Here is a 25,160-nt window from a genome sequence, read left to right as displayed (position 1 = left end):
TTTATCTACACATCAGACTGCATTGATGAAAATGTCCAATTTAAATCACATTTGACCAGCATAAATATTTAAGCTGAGTATTGTCGTAAACAATAGAGAAAAAAATCCTTTTATTTTTATTTTTTATTTCATTACTGGGTAACAATCTACTTCTCAGCTTAGAATGCTATAGAAAGCCTCCACATTTAATTTAATCAAATCTGAAACCCAACAAGCTTAAACACAGTGAATGTTTTTCAAAGTGCATAATTTCCAACTCATCCACTTGCAATATTTATCCAATTCCAGTTCATCAGCAAGAAAATAAAATGTACTTGGCTATAAAAATACTCAGGAATGTTATCGAAAAGGAAAGGCTATTTGGTAGAAGTAACTACAAAAATAATTAGTTTAAATCTTTGTAAAGCTTTAATGTAAGAACATCAGTACACTTTCTTTACATAAATCTTAAAGCATGATCAATACCAAGATTTTAAATTTTCAACTTTCAAGTACTTGAAAACAAAGAGTTGCAACAAAGTGTCTCTTCCCAAAAAAGCAAGAAGAGTGATCATGCAGGTGTTAATCTGCAGACATCTGAGGACACCGGTATCTGTGTTGGGCTGTCATCTCTGGCTCCACTGGCGGAGAGTGTAGGCAAGGCATTACTTCGAAATGCAGATGTAGGACAAGGAGTCATGACAACATTTTCGTCTTCACCAACGTCTGAATCTGGTGTTGTAACTTCACTGTCTTGAAGCCCAAGGATCTCACAGACTGCTTGTGGCAATTCCTGGATATGAAAAATCAAACTCAAAACCATATTTCACTACAGAGGAAAAATAACCACAAAGTAACACTTCCGGTTAAGACTACAATGATTCCAGAATCTGAGCATTTGTCCTAACAGTGTAAATGTCATGTACCCTTCTCACAACGTTTTTCTCAGCTCCAAATGAAATGCTAACCACCTTTCGCCCTAAGTGGTTCTTGGGTATCTTCCAAATTAGTCACTCTCCATCCCACCTCCACATTCCCACAAACATAGCATGTCCTAATATTTGGCATTTATCTCTTTCTACTTTTTGTAATAATATCCTTCTTAGACCATCTGTCTCTCTCAGTAAACAAAGTTCTTCAAGGCAAGAAGTATCTCACTGACATGCTTTGGAAGAGAACAGGTATCAAATAAATGTTTGTAGAACTGAACCAAGTAACAGTTTGGATCCATGAACAAATGATACAAGGACCAAGCAAGAATTTTCATTAAAATGCAAAGTCATAATGGGTGCAGCAAACCAATGTGGCATATGTATACCTATGTAACAAACCTGCATGTTGTGCACATGTACCCTAGAACTTGAAGTATCAAAAAAAAAAAAAAAATGCAAAGTCATGGCCAGGCATGATGGGTCACGCCTATAATCCCAGCACTTTGTGAGGCCGAGGTGGGTGGATCACCTGAAGTCAGGAATTCTAGACCAACCTGGCCAACATGGTGAAACCTCGTCTCTACTAAAAATACAAAAATTAGCCAGGCATGGTAGCAGGCACCTGTAATACTAGCTACTCGGGAAGCTGAGGCAGGAGAATCGATTGAACTCAGGAGCAGAAGGTTGCAGTGAGCCGAGGTCACACCACTGCATTCCAGCCTGGGCAACAGAATGAGACTCCGTCTCAGAAAAAAAAAGCAAAGTCATGAGGTGGGCACAGTGGTGTGCATGCACCGGTAATCCCAGCTACTCAGGAAACTAAGGCAGGAGGCTCATTTGAGCCCAAGAGTTCAAGGCCAGCTTGGGCAACTTAGCAAGGCCCTTTCTCTTAATAGAAAGAAAAAGCCAAAACACGTCAAAAGTATACTGCTTTGGTTCAAATTCAGATAATACATCAAATTTGCCTTGTTTTAAAATAATTAATAACTTGACTAATATAAGTGAGTGACATAGGCTAAATAATATTGATTTAATTATTTCTGATTAGCATTCATTTTTGTTTAGAGATTCTGCATATTTAATATGACAGCCTATTCTGTATTCATGAGCTTAACTGGGTAATATATCATTGCTGAAATTCTACAGCCTCTTTAATTGTTATAGAAATATTTTCATTACTTTTACCATTTTGCCTTATTATTAGCTGTTTCCTATCTGCCATAGTCAACTGTTTTCACTTAAGTGCTGTAAATCTAGAACAGCAAACAAAAAGCCAGCCAATACTTTGAGTCTGCCCTCAACTTACTAAAGTTGCTATTTTATTTCCAAGAAGAAAAATCTTTCTTGATCTCAACCCACCAAAAACAAACAAATCTTGCAATTACTTGAAACACTGTATACCTTGCATTTTACCATCTGTAGAGAAATTGCTTCTGCCTTGCATAGTATATCTTCCACATCAATTTTCATGGACAATTCATTAATATGCTAAAAAGTATCAACAAAACAAAATGATAATCGAAACTGAATACACCATTATATTCTATTATATAAACAATTTATTACCAGTTATATTTCACTGCAGATAAAATCCTTAAAATAAAAACATTCATATACTACAAATACATAAGAAATTCGATATATCTTTCTTTAGATTATTTCGAGTTTTAAAGCTAAAGACTACCTAATAAGCTTATGGAACATTAAATCCAGCAGCTATTCCAAGTCTGATATCTCAAAGTTATAATCAAAAGACAATTAATTTTTGAAAAACTAAACTACATAAAAGAGCACCTGTTGAATTTCCTTTTCTTCCTAATTAGCCAGGTAAAAATAACTGGCCAGTATGTATTTGAACTGTCATTCTCAGATAGTCATTCCTAGCACTGTTATTGACACAATTTAAGTTATTCAAGAGATTTAATAATGTTCCAAGGAAATGTTCTGTATATCAGGACCACCAAATAGAAAAGCCAGAACACTAAAATCTGAATTAAAGGAATAACTACCTTAAGTATTTCATTGAAGCCATAATGCTTTTCCATTATTTGCTGCTTTTCTGATTCCAGAATAGCACAACAGAGAAGAAGATGGAAATTTTTACATGGTAGTTCGGTCCACATTACCTATAGAAGGCAGAAGAACTATTTTGCAAACTGTATCAATTCTAAAACATTTTCCTCACAGATACAATTCTGAACACTGAATGACTTCTATGCAAAGTAGATGTTGCCCGTTTAGGGTAGCCCAAGGTTTTTCTAGCTAGGAAATGAGGGGAAGGAGAGTCTTACCTTCAGCTACAAAGTAACTACCATCGAGTTTAACATTATATGAATATGATATATTCTAAATGTGGCTCTTTAAGGTAACTATAGTAAGTAAACTACTGAGCCTAACCAGTATGATAAATGTTATTAATGCAGGAGCTACAGTCACAAGGTTAAGGTATAAGGGTTAGATGTATTTTCAATATTTTTCTGAAGTATCAGTTTCTCACTTCGATCTGAGAAAAGACTAAAGCTAAGTCCTGGAAATAAAAAAGGTTCAGTTACACAGTACATGGAATCAGAAACACCCAGAGGTAGCTCTACATTCTAAATACGTAAAACCCTTATATCACATTTTATCCCTGATTGTGACAATAACTGAATTAACTGCCCCAAATTTATAACCAAACATAGAAAACGCTTGATCGACAGCTCAGCTGTTCCTAAATACAGATAATATCCTCAAATTTAGGGTCTTAATTTCCCCCTGCTTCATGTACCTAATAATATCTTTTCCAGAAAGATAAAAACACCCACACAAACCATACCATTAGATCATACCCGAAATGTGTTTACTTCTTTCAAAACGAGTAAATCAAGTTGAATAATTTTCAAACTAAACCCAATTGTTGAAAGTTTAATTACAATGCAATTAACCTCAAAGGTTTCATTAGAAGTTTGAATTTATTTAGTAAACACAGATTGAGGAGTTATTCTAGCTATGTGGTAATAATATTCTTAATTCATCCTTTAAAACCCATTTATGCCTGAGGATGCAATTTTCTGAATTTTTCAATCAGACCTTGGTGATGACCTTGAGCAGTAGGATATAAACAACTCCCACATGCTTAGCATTCCAATAATGAAACACTAGGCATAAATGCATTAACCCATTTTTAACCCCAAAATTAAGATACCAATTTAACAAAACTGATAAACATTCAAGTATGATTCCAGATAGAGAGCATGTGGGTTTTACTTCTAATCTCAGAACAGAGGAAGTGAGCATAAAGCAATCCACTTTTAACTTGTTATCAGCACAATGCCTTGTCTAATGGTAGCACAGCCATCAATAGTATAGGAATCCATTTCCAGCTGTAAAAACCTCAGAGACCACTACAGTTCCACTGTATAAAGTTGTATTTACAATCAAAATGGATTATCTCCCAATTCTTCCCTTGGAAGAATTTCTGTTATCCTAAGGTATGATCAATCATTATACCAGCATTCTATGAAAAAGCACACTGGGCTGGACACAGTGGCATACACCTGTAGACCTGTAGTCCCAGCTACTTATAAAGCTGAGGCAAGAGGATTACTTGAGTCCAGGAGTTCGAGATCAGTCTAGGTAACATAGCAAGACCCCCTCTCTTTTAAAAAAAAAAAAAAAAAAAAAAAAAAAAGCACACTGATTTATTATTAACAAATACTTAAGAAAATGTGAAATGATTTGGTGTTTCATTAAAGGTTGCCCTGGAAAAATAAACACTGGAGATTACACATGGGGGGATGGTGTAAGGGAAACATGAGATGTAAAATTACCTATTGAATACTATGCTCACTACCTGGGTGATGGAATCATTCACACACCAAACCTCAACAACATGCAATTTACCTATGTAACAAACCTGCACATGTACTCCCTGAACCAAAAATAAAAGTTGAAAAAATAAAGAGTTGCCTTGGGTAAAAAATGGAACAAAAGGAGTACACCAAAAACATAAGAATATCCTCTATAACAGATGTGGCAAAGCCTCACATAAAGTCAAGTCTCTCAAAGGAAGAACAAAGGCAGCAAATGGCCTAGAGCACTTGTTCTGGGATACCTCTTAGCCCCAAATCTCACAGAGACTGTGATTTGAAGAACGAAGCTCCAAAAGACCAAATATTCAGTGTGAGACTAATTTTTAAGAAGAGGCTACCAGTTCATCAGAATTTTGAAATATACTTGCCTTAGATATTTCAGTAAGGCTATCATAATCCATTTATACTCTACAGAATAAATTGTTTCTTTTCATAATAAATATCACATTTGCATAATAATTTAAGGACTTACCTCCCATAATCGAAGAATATCTAGAAAACTAAATTCCCTTTTGAATCTGATTAAAAGCCATCTGAAGCAAAAATAAAGGTATCCAGAGTCCTGAGATTCTATGCAGAAGAAAAAAACACACATATGACTTACTCTTATGCTAATTATGTCAGAATACAGTTACTTTTCTCTAACTTTCCTATGCATCTTAGGCAATTCAAGGCCCTATACATTTGTCTTCTACGTTAAGGAATCATTTCAAACTTGAAGGCTGACTTCTTTTTAAAAACTAACAAATAACACATTTTACGAATCAAGTTTAAGGCAGAATTATACAAAGAGAGTTTCGTTCCACACTTTTATGGAACCGAAGAAAGTGCAGCAGAGTATATATGTCTTTAAGTTCTTTTTTATTGAGACAGTGTCTTACTATGTCGCCCAGGTCGGAGTGCAGTGGAGTGATCCCAGTTCACTGTAGCCTCAACCTCCTCGGCTCAAGTAATCCTCCCACCTCAGCCTCTTGAGTGGCTGGGACTACAGGCATGCATCATCACAGCCAGCATTTTTTTTTCCTTGTAGAGATGGGGTCTCACTGTGCTAGCCAGGCTAGTCTCAAACTCCTGGGTGCAAGTAATCCTCCCTCCTTGGCTTCCAAAGTGCTGGGATTATAGGCATGAGCCACTGCACCTGGCTTCTTTAAAGAGTTCTTTACATTTTTTTCTACGCATTACTCTACAATTTGCTGGGTATAGTTCTGATTCACTAAACTTACCTAAGTAACTGCAAAATCCACTGTCTAACAATCGAAGTAAGGTACTCAGCTGAATTAGCTGGGTCTTCATGCCTTGCATTTGTTCTTCAAAATTCTGATGCTTTAAAAGGAAATAATTGTTACTATACAAGTAATATTTAATAAATATTTTATAGTACATAATGACTGATAACTAAAACATGATGTCTAAGGACAAATGTTGAACTTATACCGCACTGGTTATCTTAAAAAATGTGTAACTAACCAAAAATCTAACGTAACACTAAAACGGAGGGTAAAAAGAAAGAATCCTTGCTCTCAAAACTAAGGATTATTTTTTCCTCTATTCATTTGACTTACATAAAGAAGAATGCAGACATAGCAACTGCAGACTGACTGAGATATTTATTTCTTACACAGCATAAAAGACTTGGTGAAAGAAATACACATTTGGGAAATAAATATTTATCAAATTATTTCCATTGTTAAATATTCCTTCAAATTATACATAATAAAATTAATTTTAGTTTTAGTATGTATTTCATTTTAAAGAATTACTTCTTAGGTTTGCTGACATTGGAGACTCTGTAAAGCCAAAACCATTTTCAGGACAATACTAAAACATTATCTGGATTTCGTACTTAAATTCTTTCACAAGTGCAAAGGCTGTATGATGTGTGATACTGCAACAGACTGAACACAGAAGCAAATATGAAAATTCAGCTGTCTTCTATTAAACCAGACATTTTTAAAAATGAAAAATTTAAAATAATCTCTTGTGTCGGTAAATTTTTCATTAGGAAAAGTTACTTTTCATTAAAAAAATGTAATCTATGTTAAGGTAGAATGTGTTGTTATTTAATGAATTAATAAATAAATGAATACAAGTTTCTCAGTATTAATTTTTCACATAAACATCAACAGATATAACCCACATAAACAAAAACTCTTTCAGGTCTTCAATAATATTGGAGAGTGTGAAGGGGCCCTGAGGTCACAAAGTTTGAGAACTGCTGGGGTTCATATGCTTTAAACAAACTTCATAGTTGAGTAGACTCCCTACCAACACCTGAGTCAAGGAGCCAGAAGGCACCAAAACTGATGCTCTGAAAGGCTTCTTAAATGATTTGGATCCCTTTAACTCATATGTCCTGATCCCTCTGTGGTAACCTACTGCCCTAACCCTAGTGAAAGCCTTAGAAAAACATTTCCTCCTTCACACTTACTTTTTCACTTTTACAGTACAATAGTGCTTTATTAGAACTATCAGAAACAATTCATTCTTTAGTTAAAAAAAATTTAAGTCTATTAATTCTCAATAAGCTGTTTCTCTTTAATGAATTTTAAAAACCAGTTTATTAACAGACTAACTCAAGCCTTTAGGATATAGTTCCTCCACATTTACCAGAGAGATCTATAGAGAAGGGGCAGAATCAACTCTGATTAACAGGATCATTTTTGCTGTGACACAGTCAAAGACTAGAGCTGATTTGGGAATACCAACATGGCATAGCCATCTGCTACCCACTCTGCTGTAAAAAAGAAGCACGTCCATAATGACAGACACCATATTCGAAAAAGTGGTTATTCCTGGACAAGGGAGAGTGGGATCAACAATGGATATACAAAGGGCTTCAAATATGTCTGTAAATAAATGTTGTCTGTATGGGGCAGGGGAGGGAGAGATGGAGAGGAGAAAGGAATTAAAACTATATGGCAAAATGGATGATGGGTATAACAAAGTTCATTAGATCACCTGTACTTTGTATTTCCATAATAATAGACAAAGTCTATGCCTAGACCTACATTAGATGTAAGTAAACATCAACAAAAGTAAATTTATGGACATTAGGTTTAGCCGCCACTAAAGTAGTACAAACTTACATGAAGTAAAGCTATAAAACAAAAACAAAGAATCAAGAAACAGCAGCACAGATTTAGGGACATCAAACAAGGGCAATGCAGTGAAAAACAATCATACAGGTTATTTTGATTGCCATGTATTTCCCTCTCATTCAAATATTATGAAAGAAAAGATGTTAGCAGACAATATAATAGGAAGATATCTTTTTAGAATAAAGACTAGAAAAATCCCCAGAACATCCTTAATGGAAAAGGCAAACACAGAGAGCATTTACTGTGAAAATGACAGAACAAAGAAACTGAACCTTCATACACAAAAAATGACGGACTGTAAAGTGTTTATTACACATGTTCAGAAGGTAGTCTTTACATATGAGACCTATATACACACGTATGTATGCATGTATGTATGTGTCATTATATGTCAATATATATTTACATGCCAATATTGGATTAGTTTTATTGAAAACTTATTGCACGATACTAAATGCAGTATGTTCATCTTAGTTGTATTTTTTTTTTTTTTAGAATATCTACTATAGAAATTTAAAGTAATCACTGGGGAAAGATTCACATGTTTATTCTACAAAAACCTGTTGAACAACCTCATGTCAGGCATTAGGAAAATTCTGGTATGCTACCAGTGAAACAAAGATATAATCCCTTTTATCAAGGAACATACTAGCTCTGGTGAAAAGAGTAAAACACAAGGAAGGCAGACAGCAGTTTTTATGTAATTAGTATCAGCTGTACAGATCTTTATAACAAATGCCTCAGGTTTCTAGAGCACTTGGGAGTAAATGGAACTAAGAAGGTAGACAAATCAATCAATCAAAAAAGGAACGAAGACAAACTATGACATTATCAAATTACTGCATTGATAATCCTTCCAAATAATCAACAAAATTAATTTATGGCAAAAAACCAATTTGAATATTAATGAATTTAACAGTAAAAGAACATTTTAAAACTATCAAATCTTACCAAGTATACATTAAGAAAAAAACTGAAAGAAGCGAAAACAAGTTGAATCTATGGACAAGAGATTGGGGGAAATAGGCACAAGCAGGGAAAATTTGAAGGAGAAAGAAAAATAGGCAAGCAAAAGGGGAAGAATAGAAGTAAAGAAAAAAGGAGAAGGGTACCACTTCCAAATTTCACATTTGTATCCCAGAAACTCTGAGTTAAACCCTGTATTACAGGAAAATATTTCAGATGGTTAGATTCAAAACGTTTATCTCCTTGCAAGCAAGCCATTTCAATATCCAACATAAAGGCCCAGCATCTAGTATGTTAGTGTTATTTTGAAAAAACACAGCAATCTCTATGTAGTCAGGTCTTTGGACTTCATCTGCCTTTATCTAGTCTCACCCCTTCTGCTTTTATTTTTCTAAGAGGTTGCTTGAAAAGACTTTTCTTTTATTTCCCTGTCAATATTCTCTGCACTATTATCCTAGAACTCTGCCTCAAAGATTCAACAATGATAACACATAAAATGTTCTTTGTACTAACATGCATATATAGACAGTTCAATTCTAATAATCACATACTTCTGGGAAAATAACAATGAATTCCTAAGAAAGTGTCAGAGTTACAAATAGTTCAAACACATCTGGAGAAAAATCAGTTACTATAATGACAAAATTCAAAATCTTCACAAAAGGTAAGGATATTACTTGGCATGACTAAGCTTTATCTCTGAAACAGATGATATTAAAGTTCAACTATTCCACAAAATTGAATTCATCTATTTTATCAATATTCTATAATGATGCATGGCTCTTTAGTAGAACATAAGCATTTACTGGTATTAAATCCTGATTATTCCTATACTACAGGCACAAACTATTTCCTGTATTAAAAATACCACCAGTATTTCTAAGCCCTTGAAAGGCTACTAAAAAGAAAAAGTAACAAAAGGCATGAGGTAATTTTTTTAAGTTCCATCATAGTTGGCTAAATATAAAAATCAACCTTATACTATAAAATTATACAACTAAAATTTTCAAAAACAGTTTAATGGAAGGAATCTCTGTTCTTACCATTTGGTCCATGTAAGAGGCAAAGCACCAAAAGGCATCCACTTCATTTTCCATCACATATAAAAGAGGGGAAAGTAAATCACTCATTCCCTGAACATATCCTAGAAAGAAAAGAAAAAATTGTCTCTGAAAACCCAAGTTTTATGTATCCTTCTGAAAGTTGTGCATATCACCACCATTTCGCTTAAAATTGTATCTTTCTCCTTTGCATTTAGAAATTGGTAGACACTGATGTTCACCAAGAAAAGAATATAAATGAAGAGGAGGAACTCTAATCATAAGTAAGAAAGATGAGTTGTTTTAGATTGAGATGTCAAGCAATATATAGCTTCCAGTATGTGTCTCAGTGCAGATACACTATCAAGAGTGGGTAATATTTTTAAAAATAATGTGCAAGAGCATCATGAGAAAGAAGGGGGGTGAAGAGATAATCCAGAGGAACGTCAAATGTAAGAGTATACACTCAAAGACAGGTTTAAGAAAGACCAGTCAGAGAAAATAAAAAAATCAAGGGAGAAGAATGTTGCAAAAATCAACAAGAAAGTTGCAAGCCCAGAGTGGTTAGTAATGCCAAACTACCATGAGTAAGCCACATAAAACAAGAACTTTGGGTACAACTGCTTTAACAATCAGACTTTTAGATTCACATAACAGGAGTTACAAAATTAAGAGCCTCTTTTAAATAGTCATATCTATGTCCTTCTTTCTTTTTTTGTTACTCTCTACACCCAACCAATGCCAGCAACTGGGCTTAACCCAATCAATATTTTGTACCTAAAGTGACCACTTACCTACATGTCTCTTGATATTATTATAATTTCTCAATGGTGACAGTAATAGAGCCCTTGATTAAAAGAAAAACTAGAAAATTAAGGAGTCAGATCCCTCACTTAAAAATAAGAAAAAGTGTTAGTTTTACTTTTACACCTGAATATGTCAAACTTCTTGCTTTTTTACTTCCTCTTATAAAACCCTCAATTATCCTTGTTTTACAATTTTCAAGACTTGAAAAATTTTCAGACTTAAGTTCTTGAACCAATTGAAGGGACACGAGCTTATACTAAGCCTTCTTACTTAAACGTTATCATTCAACTTTGGTAACTTTTGTGTATTTATTAAAATCACGTAGAAATTTCTTCATTGGTAGCTTGGGAAGTCTGGAAAATAGTCTTTCATTTGCGAATCCAAAGCTTACATTTTTATTCACCAAAATCTATCTGCACTGAAGCCATGTAAAAGTAAATATTTAATAAAAGAGGGAGGAGATAGTTCTGCTATCATATAAATGATACATAATTACACATTACTCTGTTTTGGAGGAAAACTTTAAAAAATGATCTCAGAAAGCAGGTAAACTAAATCTCTTGAGAAAACTCAGATCAAACACACAACAGACAGAAGCACTCATATCACCTCAGAATCTCCTTACAAATAAAGTTTCAGCTCAATTTGCTGTAAGCCTCTGTCCAATCATCTTACCACATCTTTCCACAGTCCTGTTAACCTCACTCTATCTACACTGCACCCTGTGGGAAAATACAGCTCTACTCAATTTAGCATAAAAGGGCACCTGGGTTCTCATGGAGGACATCCAATTATTACAGTACCAGACAATGAAGTTACCAAGACATTTAGAGAAAAAAGCTAGACAAAAGTGACATACGACAAGGTATCTAAATGTAATCATTTCTACAAATTTACACAGATGGTTTCTAAAATAATGTACACTTTTTAAAAAAGAATAAGATAGATGGAAGACTAAATTGTTATCATCAGAACTTTCCTACCTGACACAGTGAAATCAATGACAAATAATAAAGGCTAGACCAATTAAAGCATGAAGGAAATCTAATCTGAATTCAACAAAGTGCAAGAGTACTACGTTACTGAGTCTGACTGCGTATGCTCTACATCAGAAATATTTCAAAGTGTGCTATTCAAAAGATTTACAAAGCACCCTTCCTCTCTAAAAAAGTGCTTTATTATTAAGTTATTATGAATAAAAATTCCTAAGAAGCCAATTTAATCCTTTAAGTCTTCAGCTTTCATATGGAATCACTACATATTTCTTCTGTTAAGTCTTAGCTGAAGCAAGTTGTCAAATTAATCTTCATGTTCTGGTTGCCTTTAATCTATTTTATTTTATACATTATGTTCTTTGGGGTATGTCATGGGTTGTAGGGGGTGGAATTAATGTACAAATTCCTTTTAATTAAAGAAAGATTAAATATATTTAAATTGGCATTTAGTGATCTCAGAGTCTGCACTACGGCTGAATAATGCACATCTTAATCAGCACCAGTGCAATTTCTGAAGTACTTCCCTAAAATTACTTCCACAGCAAATCTGTTTCAGTGTAGGGGGTGGGGGGCAGGTGAGAAATGAACACCTTAATATCCTAGCGTACACTTGCTTACACCAAGAAGAAAAATTTAAACAACATATAGTTCAATTTTCCAGGTTACTGAAGCTTATCCTTTAGAGTATCAAATTAAAAAACAAAAATCTTGAGGATCAGAAATAGTTCTTAAAAAACATGAGACACTCTAATTTAACCTTTCATTGATTATTCAGTATCATCATTACATACCCTGCAATGATACCACCCACAGAAACTTTCTGTAGTATCTGCACTCACTAACTCGAAATCACCCTTCCTTAAGTTCTTTTGTCTGCTTTTGATAATTTTTGTCTCACTCCTCCCTACTGAGACTGTATTCAATGCAAATACACCTATACCTCACCTATAGGTTAAGAAGCCAAACTCCATATAATGAAATCACCTACAAGACAGAGTAAATTTACAGTCCAGGTTGCTCTGCTATGAGTAAAGAGTAAGAAATGTTGTCTATTGCTTTTATAAAAAGTATCTTGGCTTCCATAAGGCCAGTTATCCGCAGGAAGCTTGACTATTTTTCAGGTAACTGAAATGTCTATATAGAAAGAATGTGACATTAGTATAAACAAATGGAGATGGTAAGTTATCCAGTTGGCTGGTTTGGAACAATGTCCTAAGAAAATTAAGCATTCAGGAACTCCTGTTACAGAATACATATGAATTTCTATCTCAAAATTACCATCAGAGAGAATGGAGCAATGCCTTCTGTTCCCAAGGAGAATGGTCCTATTCCCTACAGTGGTAACAGAAACTAAAATAAACGGCAAGAGTTTGAAGCGCTGACGGTGTAGAGGTAAGAATCCCAGCCTGCAATAAAAACCTGGGTCTCTATTCCCAGACCAATTATTTACTTGTGTGACCATAAGTCACACTCTAAATCAAAATAACCTTACTCATAAAGTGAGATTTCCCCACTTTTTCAAAAGGCTGCTATGAGAATTAAAAATCAAATCAAGTATGAAAGCACTCTGTAACCTGAAAAGCACTCTACTAATATTCTTGCAACAATTCAATTTGAAGCTCATTATAGGTTCTCATAGACAGGACTGACTACATTTTACATTTTAAAGAAAACTCGCAACTTTTGACTTACTGTCACCAAAGAGGCTGATACCTCAAGATCAAAACAGATTATATCTTCCCCTAACTTACATATGGGAAACCAAGAGAAATTTACATAGATATGAACAGTGAAGAAAATGTGCCCATAATTCAAGGTTCATTTAGTTTTAATGTGCTAAGTATCCAACCACCTTCTCTAAAGGATGTCTCAAGCATTACTAATCTAGAAAACATCTATTTCCACTACCCTTTAGCTAGAAGCCACTCACATAGCAGGTAACTCAAACATTTCTAGTATTTATACTTATTTAAAGGTTGATGGTTAGACAAGCTGTTGGTTCTTTAAATAAATATCTTAAGTTCTCTTGCCCCTTAAAAGAATGGTTCCTTAAGTTTTCTACCCCTTAGCGTCCCTTCCCCCAGGTAATTTCACACTTCTACTTCCACCGTCAGTTCTTTTTTTTCCTTGAGACAGAGTCTCACTCTGTCACCCAGGCTGGAGTGTAATGCGGCATGATCTTGTCTCGCTGCAACCGTCACCTCCCAGGTTCAAGCGATTCTCCTGACTCAGCCTCCTGAGTAGCTGTAATTATAGGCGTGTGCCACCCAGCCTAGCTAACTTTCGTATTTTTAGTAGAGACGGGATTTCACCATGTTGGCCAGGCTGGTCTTGAACTCCTGTCCTCAGGTGATCCACCTGCCTTGACCTCCTGAAGTGCTGGGATTACAGGCGTGAGCCTCCGCACCCAGCCCCGGCATCAGTTCTTACAACAAATTTCTGGTAAAGAGATTTACCAAAAAAAGAGTAAGTTCTACATGCCCTACAAAATTTTTGCACTGCTTGTCTAAAATATCAAATCAGTATTTTTCTTCACAATGGGAAAAGCATATCAAACAATGGTTTGCAAACTTTCTCAGTTCATGGTTATCATCCTTAGTATCCCAGCAATTTTTCCCAAGGCACTCCTAAGTCTCAAAGAAATAACAACTCCATTTATTAAGTAGTTAGGTCAAAACAACTGAATAAGTATTCATATCCTATGTGCTTATCACCTACTGAGCACTACAATACTTCTCAAACATTAAAATTCAACTGGCTATCACCATCCTCATTTATTTTCATCATTTATTTTTACACAGTACTTATCACAGCAAGGCCAAAAACCCAGCTTTGCAAAGATATAACTTCATCAAAAAGAATGTAATGATCTAATGTTAAAACCTTTAGCTATTTCAGCTAGTAGTTAGAGTGGTGTCCTATAGATGTCTCTATAATTCCCTTAAAAATTTTAAATATCTCATGGTGCTCCTGTTAGTTTGCTGCAGCAACCCAGGGCTCCTTGGTTGAGAACCATAGCCTTGTAAGTTTCCAGTCCCCTGGAGAACAAATTCTCTTAAAACTAGGCCTACAAAGCTATTACCCATGTCTAACTGGATTAAAAATGTAAATTATAAAGTAAATATATTTACGTCTTTTAAAATTAGAACTTCAGAGAACTTACCTAAATCAAAATCATACATACAGTAGGTCATCAAAATGTCATGAAGCAAAATCAACCCTGGATTATCTTGGCCTTCATAAAACTTGTTTGTTCGATCTGTTCTGTTAACATCTTTTTCTGAAGAGGAAAATCATCACATATTTGAAAAGCTTCCAAAAAACAGACTGTGATAAAGCTCACATCTTACAAGTACAGAGTCACTTTTCTTGCTATTAATTTCACTCACCAAGCTTTACTTAATGAAGAAAAAATTCATCAAATTCTATTTCAAATATGCAATAAAGTAACATTTCAGAATTTTTCAAGAATCAGTCCTCCTCCTCATGGGCAGATTTTAAAATATTTTTCAATTTTTATCTAAACATAGAAACCTTTTAACTGCATAGTGGAAAACATTTTCAGTGAATTAAAAGCAACACTAAGTAATAATTTGCATTAGCAACAAAAATGCCAGTCATTAATGCATGTCACAGATACTAGTACTTGAAAACTAATTAAAAAAAAGCTACCACCTAATCAAGCATAATCAAAGAGATTTGTTTCATTCACAATTACTGCATTTATTATAAGAAGTATCATCAAATTCTTTGTCATGTCTCAATCATCTTTAGGATAAATTATTTCCTTATTTTCATATCTACACCATTTACTTTAGATATCATTATAAGTTGGAAATGACTTCATGAGAAACAGATTTGGAAACATCATCATCAGTGTGTCCAAAGTTGCACTGACAATTCAATTCACAAACACTGATGCCTACTAAGTGCATCACGATGTGAGAGACTTTACCACAAGGCATTCTCCAAACTTGAATCTCTCAGTAAATTAGGAAGAAGTAACATAAACAAACTCTTGATTAATTTACTGTAGAATCAATTGTTTAAAAGTGGATAACTGCCTGCCCCCAATTAAACTGAGTAACCTGAAAACTTTCTCAAAACTCTTTACAAAGAGATGAGGAGGTCAGGTGTGGTGGCTCACACCTGTAATCCCAGCACTTTGGGATGCCGAGACAGGTGGATCACCTGAGGTCAGGAGTTCAAGATCAGCTTGGCCAACATGGCGAAACCCTGTCTCTACCAAAAATACAAAAATTAGCTGGGCATGCTGGTGTGCACCTGTAATCTCAGCTACTCAGAAGGCTGAGGCATGAGAATCGCTTGAACCCAGGAGGCGGAGGTTGCAGTGAGCCAAGATCCCACCACTGCACTCCAGCATGGGTCACAGAGTGAGACTCTGTCTCAAAAATAGTAATAATAAAAAAAAAAAAGATAAGGAAATACAACAGAGTAGAATCTAACAACAGGGTATGATGTGAGCTTAATTAGATTCTGTAAGGGCATTTAAAAAAATTATTCAAATATTTAGCTTTCTGTTAAAATGTACTACATTTGATTTTTACAAAGCAAGCAAATACATACAGAATTGTGGATACAGTTCTCAAATAAGCAAAAGTAATATGAAAACACTCATGCTATTTATATAAAATTGCAATTAAAAATGTCAGAATGGGCCAGGTACAGTGGCTCATGCCTATAATCCCAGCACTTTGGGAGGCCAAAACAGCAGGACTGCTTAAGCCCAAGAATTCAAGACCAGCCTGGGCAACATGGCAAAACCCTGTCTCTACAAAAAATACAAAAATTACCCAGGCATGGTGATGCCTGCCTGTGGTACCAGCTACTCAGGAGGCTGAGGTTGGAGCACCATCTGAGCCCAGGAAGTTGAGGCTGCAGTGAGCCGTGACGGCACCACTGTACTCCAGCCTGGGTGACACAGAGAGACCCTGCCTCAAAAAAAAAAAAAAAAAAAAAAAGTCAAACTGCTTTTGTCTCATTTCACAGTTGATAAAGTTCATAAGTTAATTTTTATTAACGCAAGCATAATTTATATTACCATAATGCCAATACAGAATATCTGCCTTAATACGTATTTTAAACATAGTAAAAAAAAGTTGTTTGTATTCTCATGAACTATCAGTATTTCTTCTTGTAAAAATATTTAATAGTGACAAGTCAGGTGAAAAACAGAAAAGGGATAAAAAATAATATATAAAAATGCATTTTATAATTATTTCTAGAAACCCCATTTCTGAAAAGGAGTACTTCAGTTAAAAACAAAAACCTCTTATTAAATCCAACTCTCCATCTAATCTGATATAGCTAAAAAAAGGCTGAAGAAAAACACAATCACGTTGACACTGACCCCATTTTATATTCACCATCACTAACATCAAGTGGGTCCTGAATGCTGTTTGGCAATCCTGCTCTATTTCCCTTGTCCATTCACTCCTCATTCATACAATTATTTTATACTTCCTTTCTCTTCAAGCCTCCACCTTCTCCCACATCCTAACTCAGATAAGGACACTGCTTCCTATTTCTGAGAAAATGAAACTATGAGAGAACTTCCACATGTTCCCACTATTCTAACCATACAACCATGTTTGAATTTATATAGTCTCCCTGCTCTCCTAACACTATAAATGAGTTTCCATAACCCTGTGGCAAAGACCAACCCCTCTTCCTGTGCATGAGAACCATCCCCTATTGACTACCCAAGGACTCTAGTAATTTCTATCTAGTTACTCTAGTAATTACCTCCCTCTTCAGTTTTACCACTTTTTCCTTTCTACTGGACCATTCCCATAGTATTCAACCTTATATTATTTCTTTCAACATCATTAAAAACCTTTCTTAATCCTACTTTTCTCTCTGCTAGCTCATTTTCTCTACATCTGTTTACAGCAATACTCCTTGAAAGAGCTGTATGTATTGTCTCCAAGTCTTCTTCCATTTTCTCTTCAATTCACTCTAATCAGGTTATCACATGAACCAATCCATCAAAATTCTTCTTTAATCAAAATCTCCAGTGATCTCCTTATTCCTCCATGCAATGGTCAATTTAAATAATCTTACTTGGCATCCCAATTATCCTTTCCTGAAATACTTTCTTCACTTGTCTTTTAGGACATCAAACTTTCATGTTTTCAATCTTTCTCTGTGGCTCTTTATTTAGTCTCTTCTGCTGTCTTCTAATTTTTCCTACTTATAAATTAAAGTGCCCCGGGGCTCAGTTCTTTTTTTATAACCGTACTACTCCCTTGGCAATTTAATCTATTTTTTTTTCCTTCCAAGTTTTATTTTAGGTTCAAGGGGTACATGTGCAAGTTTGTTACATAGGTAAATGGTGTGTCATGGGGGTTTGGTGTACAGATAGCTTTGCCACCCAGGTAATGAGCATAACACCCAATAGGTAGTTTTTCAATCCTCACCCTCCTACCACCCTTCACTCTCAAACAGCCCCAGTGTCTACTGTTTCCTTTTTTGTGTCCATGTGTGCTTAATGTTTATCTCCTACTTGTAGTGAGAACATGTGGTATTTGGTTTTCAGCATAATTCCATAGGATTATGGCCTCCAGTTCCATCTATGTTGCTGCAAAGGCTATGATCTCTTTATTATGGCTGCATAGCGTTCTATGGTGCATATGTACATTTTCTTTATCCAGTCCACCACTGATGGGCATCTAGGCTGATTTCATGTCTTCTCTGTTGTCAAATAGTGCCGCTATGAACATACACGTGCATTTACCTTTGTGGTAGAATGATTTATATCCCTTTGGACATATATCCAGTAATGGGATTGCTGGGTCGAATGGTAGTTCTATTTTAAGCTCTTTGGGAAATTTCTAGACTGCTTTCCACAGTGGCTGAATTAATTTACTTTCTCACCAGCAGTGTATAAGCATTCCCTTTTCTCTAAAACCTCACCAGCATCTGTTATTTTTTGACTTTTTACTAACAGCCATCATGACTAGTAGGAGATGGTATCTCGTTGTTTTGAATTGTATTGCCATAATGACTAGTAATATCGAGCATTTTTTCATAAGTTGGTTGGCTGTGTGTATGTCTTCTTTTAAGACGTGCCTGCAGCCAGGCATGGTAACTCACACCTGTAATCCCAGCACTTTGGGAGGCCAAGACAGGTGGATCACAAGGCCAGGAGTTCAAGACCAGCCTGGCCAAGATGGTAAAACCCTGTCTCTACTGAAAAAAAATTCTAAAATTAGCCCGCCATGGTGGTAGGCGCCTGTAATCCCAGCTACCCGGGAGGCTGAGGCAGAGAATTGCTTGAACCCGGGAGGCAGAGGTTGCAGTGAGCCGAGATTGCACTACTGCACTCCAGCCTGGGCAACAGAGTGAGACTCCGTCTCAAAAAAAAAGTCTGCTCATGTTCTTTGCCCATTTTTTAATGGGGTTGTTTTTGCTTGTTGATTTGAGTTCCTTACAGATTCTGGGTATTAGACCTTTGAAAGATGCATACTTTGCAAATGTTTTCTCCCATTCTGTAGGTTGTCTGTTTACTCTGTTGATTGATAGTTTATTTTGCTGTACAGAAGCTCTTTAGTTTAATTAGGTCCCACTTGTCAATTTCTGTTTTGGTTGTAATTGCTTTTGGAGTCTTCTTCATGAAGTCTTTGCCTGGGTCGATATCCTCAATGGTATTTCCTAGATTTTCTTCTAGGGTCTTTATAGTTTCAGGTTTTACATTTAAGTCTTTAATCCATCTTGACTGATTTTTGTATATGGTGAAAGGTAGGGGTCCAGTTTAATTCCTCTGCATATAGCTAGCCAGTTATCCCAGCAACATTTATTGAACAGGGAGTCATTTCCCTGTGGCTTGTTTTTGTCAGCTTTGTCGAAGATCAGATGGCTGTAGGTGTGTGGCTTTATTTCTGGGTTCTCTAACATGTTTCGTTGCTTTATGTGCCTGTTTTTTGTCCCAGGACTATGCTGTTTTAGTTACTATACCCTTGCAGTATAGTTTGAAGTCATGTAGTACGATGCCTCCAACTTTCTTCATTTTGCGTTGATTGCTTTGGCTATTTGGGCTCTTTTTTGGTTGCATATGAATTTTTTTCTAATTCTGTGAAAAATGTCATTGGTAGTTTGACAGGAATAGCACTGAATCTATAAATAGCTTTGGGCAGTACAGCCATTTTAAACAATATTCTTTCAATCCATGGTATGGAATGTTTTTCTATTTGTTTGTGTTATCTCTGATTCCTTTCAGCAGTGTTTTGTAATTCTCATTGCAGAGTTCTTTCACCTCCCTGGTTAGCTGTATTTCTAGGTATTTTATTCTTTTTGTGCCTACTGTGAATGGGATCACATCCTTCATTTGGCTCTCGGCTTGGACGTTGTTGGTGTATACCAATGCTACTGATTTTTTGCACATCGATTTTGTATACTGAAACTTTGCTGAAGTTGTTTATCAGATCTAGGAGCCTTTGGGCAGAGACTATGGGGTTTTCTAGGTATAGTGTCATATTGCCTGTGAAGAGAGGGTGATTTCCTCTCTTCCTATCTGGATGCCTTTTATTTCTTTCTCTTGCCTGATTCTAGTACCATGCTGAATAGAAGTGTCAGAGTGGGTATCCTTGTCTTTTTCTGGTTCTCAAGGGGAATGCTTCCAGCTTTTGCCTGTTCGGTATGATGTTGGCTGTGGGTCTGTGATAGATGGCTCTTATTATTTTGAGGTTATGTACCTTTGATACCTAGTTTGTTGAGGTAATCTAGTTTCATAATTCATGGTTTTATGTAATCTCATACTATCTATGTTGATGACCCCTAAATTTATCTCCAGTCCCATGAATTCCAGCCCGATATATCCACATTCAATTCAACATATTAACTTATGGACATTCAATATAGGCAAAATTAAAGTCTAAAACGGAATTCTAAATATTCCCTTCCAAACTTTCTTCTCTAACAGTTTTTCCCATCTTAGTAAAAAACAAAAAAACAGCAATATTGGCTGGGCACAGTGGCTCATATCTATAATCCCAATGCTTTGCAACACTGAGATGGGAGAATTGCTTGAGGCCAGGAGTTGGAGACCAGCCTGGGAAACACAGTGAGACCCCTTTTGTACAAAAAAATTTAAAAATTAGCCGGGTGTGATGGTGCGTGCATGTAGCCCCAGCTACTTGGGAGGCTGAGGCTGGAGTATCCTTTGAGCCCAAGCTGCAGTGAATTATGATTGTGCCACTGCACTCCAGCCTGGGTGACAAGCAAGAATCTGTCTCTTGAAAGACAAAAAACCCAGCAATATCCATACGCCATATTCTCTTCCCTTTATATCAAGCAGTTGCTCTTCCTCTCTTCCCATCTGGATGCCCATTATTCCCTTCTCTTGCCTGATTGCTCTGGCAAAGGCTTCCAATACTACACTGAACAGGAGTGGTAAGAGAACCCCCTCCCTTTTTCAAGTTTCTATTCAAATATCACTTTCCCACTAAAAGCTGTCTCTGCTTGCCCAAGTTAAAATGGCAACATTGCACACAAACATCCTAACCCTTTTCCTTGCCTTATTTTTCTATTTGGCATGTATCACTAACATACCACATATGTTACTTACTTGTTTACTGTCTGTTCTTCCAGAGGAATGAAAACTCCTTTAGGGCAAGAATTTTGCCTGTTTTGTGCACTGATGAATCCCCAATGCCTAGAGGAGAGCCTAGTACATAATAGGCACTAAGTAATACTTATTGAAAGAATGAATGAATGTATGAATGCTTGAAATAATCAATTTGGTTTTCAGAAATATCCCTTGGTGATTTAAACCCATTTATGCCAGAGGTTACGAATTTTTGTGTGTGAAAAATCAGACCTTGGAGATGACCTTGAGCAGTAGGATAGAAATAACTCCCACAAGCTTAGTGTTCCAATAATGGAACACTAGGCATAAATGGGTTAATGTGTTGCCAAAGTTAGAAACCACTGCTTTAAAAACTGGGATTCCTAAGCCTTCTTAACTGTCTCTTTTTCCACTAGGTGGCACATCTGTTTCCATGGATATTTATACTGATAATACCCAAACTTCTATCTCCTGCCAGACTAGTCCAGACTATTCAACTACCTATTTGACATTCCATTTGTATGTTTCACCTTAAGGTATATATACCTTAACACTTAATTCAATTTCACCATACCCCATTTCTCATCTCCATAAGGGGTATCACTAACTGCCCGTTCTCTAGTCAGAAACTGAGTCCTATTTTTTATTTCTCTTTCCCCTTCAGACCCCATAGTTAATATATCAGAAAGTCTTATCAACTCTATCACTAAGATATAACTTGAATCCACCTACTTTGTTTTTTTTTTTTTTTTTTTGAGAAGGGGTCTCGCTCTGTCACCCAGGCTGGAGTGTAGTGGCACAATCACAGCTCGCTGTGGCCTCAACCCCATAGGCTCAAGTGATCCTCCCACCTCAGCCTCCCAAATACTGGGATTACAGGTGTGAGCCACCATGGCCGGGCTCACCTACTTCTTTTTACCTCCTCTACTACCATTTCTTGTCTGAACGTCTACTTTCCACTAACTGGTCTCCCTATTCCTACTCTTACTTTGATTGAATTTCCACAAAGCAGTAAAAATGATTTTAAAATATAAATAAAATACTCTTCCTTAAAATGCTCCAATAGATTCTCATCATACTTAAAGTAAAATCCAACTTACTGGCATGTATGCAAGACCTAAAGCTTACTGCATAGTTTTGTTTTTAATAAAAGTAAATTTATACCACCCAAAAAGTTTTTGATGAGCATTCTCAAAATACATTTGGGAGAAAGCATTATAGAAAAAGAATGCTTTAAAACTAACTTATTTTATACACTTCTACTGGCAGAAAGTATGGTATAGCTGAAAGGCCACTTAAAATTAGATCTGAGTATGAATGAGTCTGAGCTATAAAACTAATGAGATAGATGGCTTAAGACAACTGACTAACCTTTCTGGGCTTCAATTTTATCTGCTAAAAATGAACAAAGTAGGCTACAGTATGTCTCAATTCAAATTACATTATGGGGATTTTAAATATCTAAATTTGCCTACCAGTCTCCTGGAAAGGATGAGAAAAGGACATGAAAGGTTGAGAATATCAGAGACATCAACACTGATGCTTGATATAAAGGGAAGAGGATATGGCATGCAGAAAGAAGAGGCTTAAAATACAGGTTTAGTTGACCTCTAACTTCCCTTCCAGTTCAAATATTTTATGCTCAAGCAGGAGTAAAACACCAGAATCCCTTATTGTTTTTCCTACTGAAACTGAAAATAGCAAGAAGCTTCAGTTAGAAACTTTAGATAACTCCAAAACTCAGGACTCCCAACCTTTTGCCTTAATCAGAGAAAGGACAAAGTTTATTCTGGTATAATTTACATTTCAGAAAAATAAATTCTTTTTGGATCAAAAGTATCACTGCCAAAAAGATCTTGTTTCTATGTCCACAAATGGTACCAAATCAGCCTGTTATGTTGGGCTTTCTAAACATAATTTAAAAAATTATTTCTTTCATGGGAGGGTGTTAACAGCAGCAACAAATCCCTCTATCATTCTTTACAAAACCACAGATATACAAATCCAGATACAACATAGGAATTTCAAAACTAAGTTCCAGTACTATCCAATGCTATCCTAAAATTACAGAGACAGTGTAATAAGAACATTAAACTGGCCTCTGCACTTATTTAAACCATGTGACCTTGGACAAGTCATTTATGTTCTCCATGCTTCAGTTTCTCATTTATAAATGGAGATTATGAAATGCAACTAATGCTTTTATGATAAAATTCTATTAAGCATCTCTGTGTTTTAGAGAATAGTTATCCCCAGGTAAACATTCTATTTTCAAATACTAAATTCTATATCTGGAGTCATTTATTTAATTTTAAAAATGAAATACATGTATATTTAAAGAAGTTCTGAAGGGATATAAATCAATACCTATTAACCATAATTATCTCTGGGTGACAGAAACAAAAATAATTTCTATTTACCTCTTTTTGCTCATCTACAGTTAATTTTTCTACAATAAACAGACTTTCATAATAAAAAAAATAAAGTTTTTTAAAAATGAAATTAATTCAACAAGCAAATACAGGTAAACAATCTTTTTTAGAAATTCATACTTTGGAACTGAAAATTAAATATATCAACACTTATAAATAAACTTACTGAATTAATATGTCTATTGGAAGAGTAACAACAAAGAACATTAAACACACACTGCAATGTACTTTCCTATTCTGATTTTTCTTTTGAGCCCTAGTGCTGTTAGCATGTATCTTCACTTCTTTACTCTTATCAAGATTTCAATGTAATCCCCTCTTGCATTTCCAAAGTTGTTAAGAAAAAATTACCGATAAGACTTCTATAATCTCTTAACCTCGAATTTCTTTTCTCTTGTTCCTGGCTGACAGATTTCCATTGCAGTTTCATTCTGAAGTATTCATCACTATAGAAAACAATTTGACACCAAAGAAAGCTATTTGAAAACTTTATTTTTAACACTGTTTAATTGGGTTTTTCTATAAACAGTATATCAAAGCATTTATGATGCTAGTGGAATGTAAGTTTATAAAAACAATAGCAAAACGTTTAAAGTTATGACAAATAAGTGAAAACAAAAGAAAAAATAACTGATACATATCACAAAGTTCATGTGATAAACTTTGTTCAACTACTAGAATAATTTTAGGTATTCTTTTACAAAAACATTTATCTCATCCTTAAAATCGTCTCTAAAAGTATTCTAGTCATGAAATATTTTAACCACTAAAGTTTCCAAATAATTGTAAATACAAATCTAAGTGACTTTTTTTTTTTTTAAATGTGACATTATAGTTCCATTTCCAAGCAGTTTATTGCAGAAACTAGTTAATGTAAAAATGTCTTAGAAGAACTGGTAAACATGCTGAAAAGAGAAGACTGTCAGATAACTTAAATATGCACATAATGACTGAAAATAGCTTTAAATCAAAAGCTAGACTGACAACTGAGAACAAGAAGTTGTACCTGGAAAGTTGGTCTGTGTTTCCTTTCAAGTCTGAGGAATAACTTAAAATAGAAACACTCTTCCAAAAAGAACGAAGGATCCATTATAAGAGTATCAGAAAAGTAACTTAAAGGTAATTACTCTAAATAGGAAATATATTATTTCTTATAAGCCAATTTTATAGTTTCATAATGAATTATAAAAATGAATCAAGATGAATGAGAGATGTTTTTAAGTGTACGTCTACAGAGTTATCTTTCAAGTATGCAAAAGGCTTGTACAAGGCTTATATAAGGGAATATGTTTATCTTCTTTTTACATATTCACAAAAATAAATGCAACGAGGTGCTTCTAATAAGTGTTTCTGATTTAAAATAATTAGAATGCTCATAATTTTTAAGTTAAAACAATAAAAATGAAGCTGTTTTTCCATTCCCCAGTCTATTGCAAATCCTCATCTAGAAACCCTATACTAATTTGTATGAGTG

At 35.2% G+C, this 25,160-nt stretch overlaps 1 protein-coding gene across 1 annotated transcript in view; it reads right to left on the bottom strand.

The window, feature by feature from the left end:
* Positions 1 to 385: 385 nt before the first annotated feature.
* Positions 386 to 25,160, bottom strand: part of TBC1D15 (TBC1 domain family member 15) — an 81,490-nt gene continuing 56,715 nt past the window's right edge. Inside the window, exons 10-17 of the mRNA XM_054442884.2 lie at positions 24,038 to 24,132; positions 14,832 to 14,948; positions 9,870 to 9,970; positions 5,986 to 6,085; positions 5,235 to 5,332; positions 2,921 to 3,037; positions 2,313 to 2,399; positions 386 to 772 (exon numbers count right to left, since the gene is read on the bottom strand). Coding sequence (XP_054298859.2) covers positions 551 to 772; positions 2,313 to 2,399; positions 2,921 to 3,037; positions 5,235 to 5,332; positions 5,986 to 6,085; positions 9,870 to 9,970; positions 14,832 to 14,948; positions 24,038 to 24,132 — 937 coding nt within the window. The 3' untranslated portion in view covers positions 386 to 550. The remainder of the gene's footprint in view (positions 773 to 2,312; positions 2,400 to 2,920; positions 3,038 to 5,234; positions 5,333 to 5,985; positions 6,086 to 9,869; positions 9,971 to 14,831; positions 14,949 to 24,037; positions 24,133 to 25,160) is intronic.

Source organism: Pongo pygmaeus, chromosome 10 (assembly GCF_028885625.2).
Source record: "Pongo pygmaeus isolate AG05252 chromosome 10, NHGRI_mPonPyg2-v2.0_pri, whole genome shotgun sequence".
Classification (NCBI taxonomy): domain Eukaryota; kingdom Metazoa; phylum Chordata; class Mammalia; order Primates; family Hominidae; genus Pongo; species Pongo pygmaeus.
The sequence above is the reverse complement of the archived record's forward strand: the minus strand, read 5'-3'. Positions and strand labels throughout refer to the sequence as shown.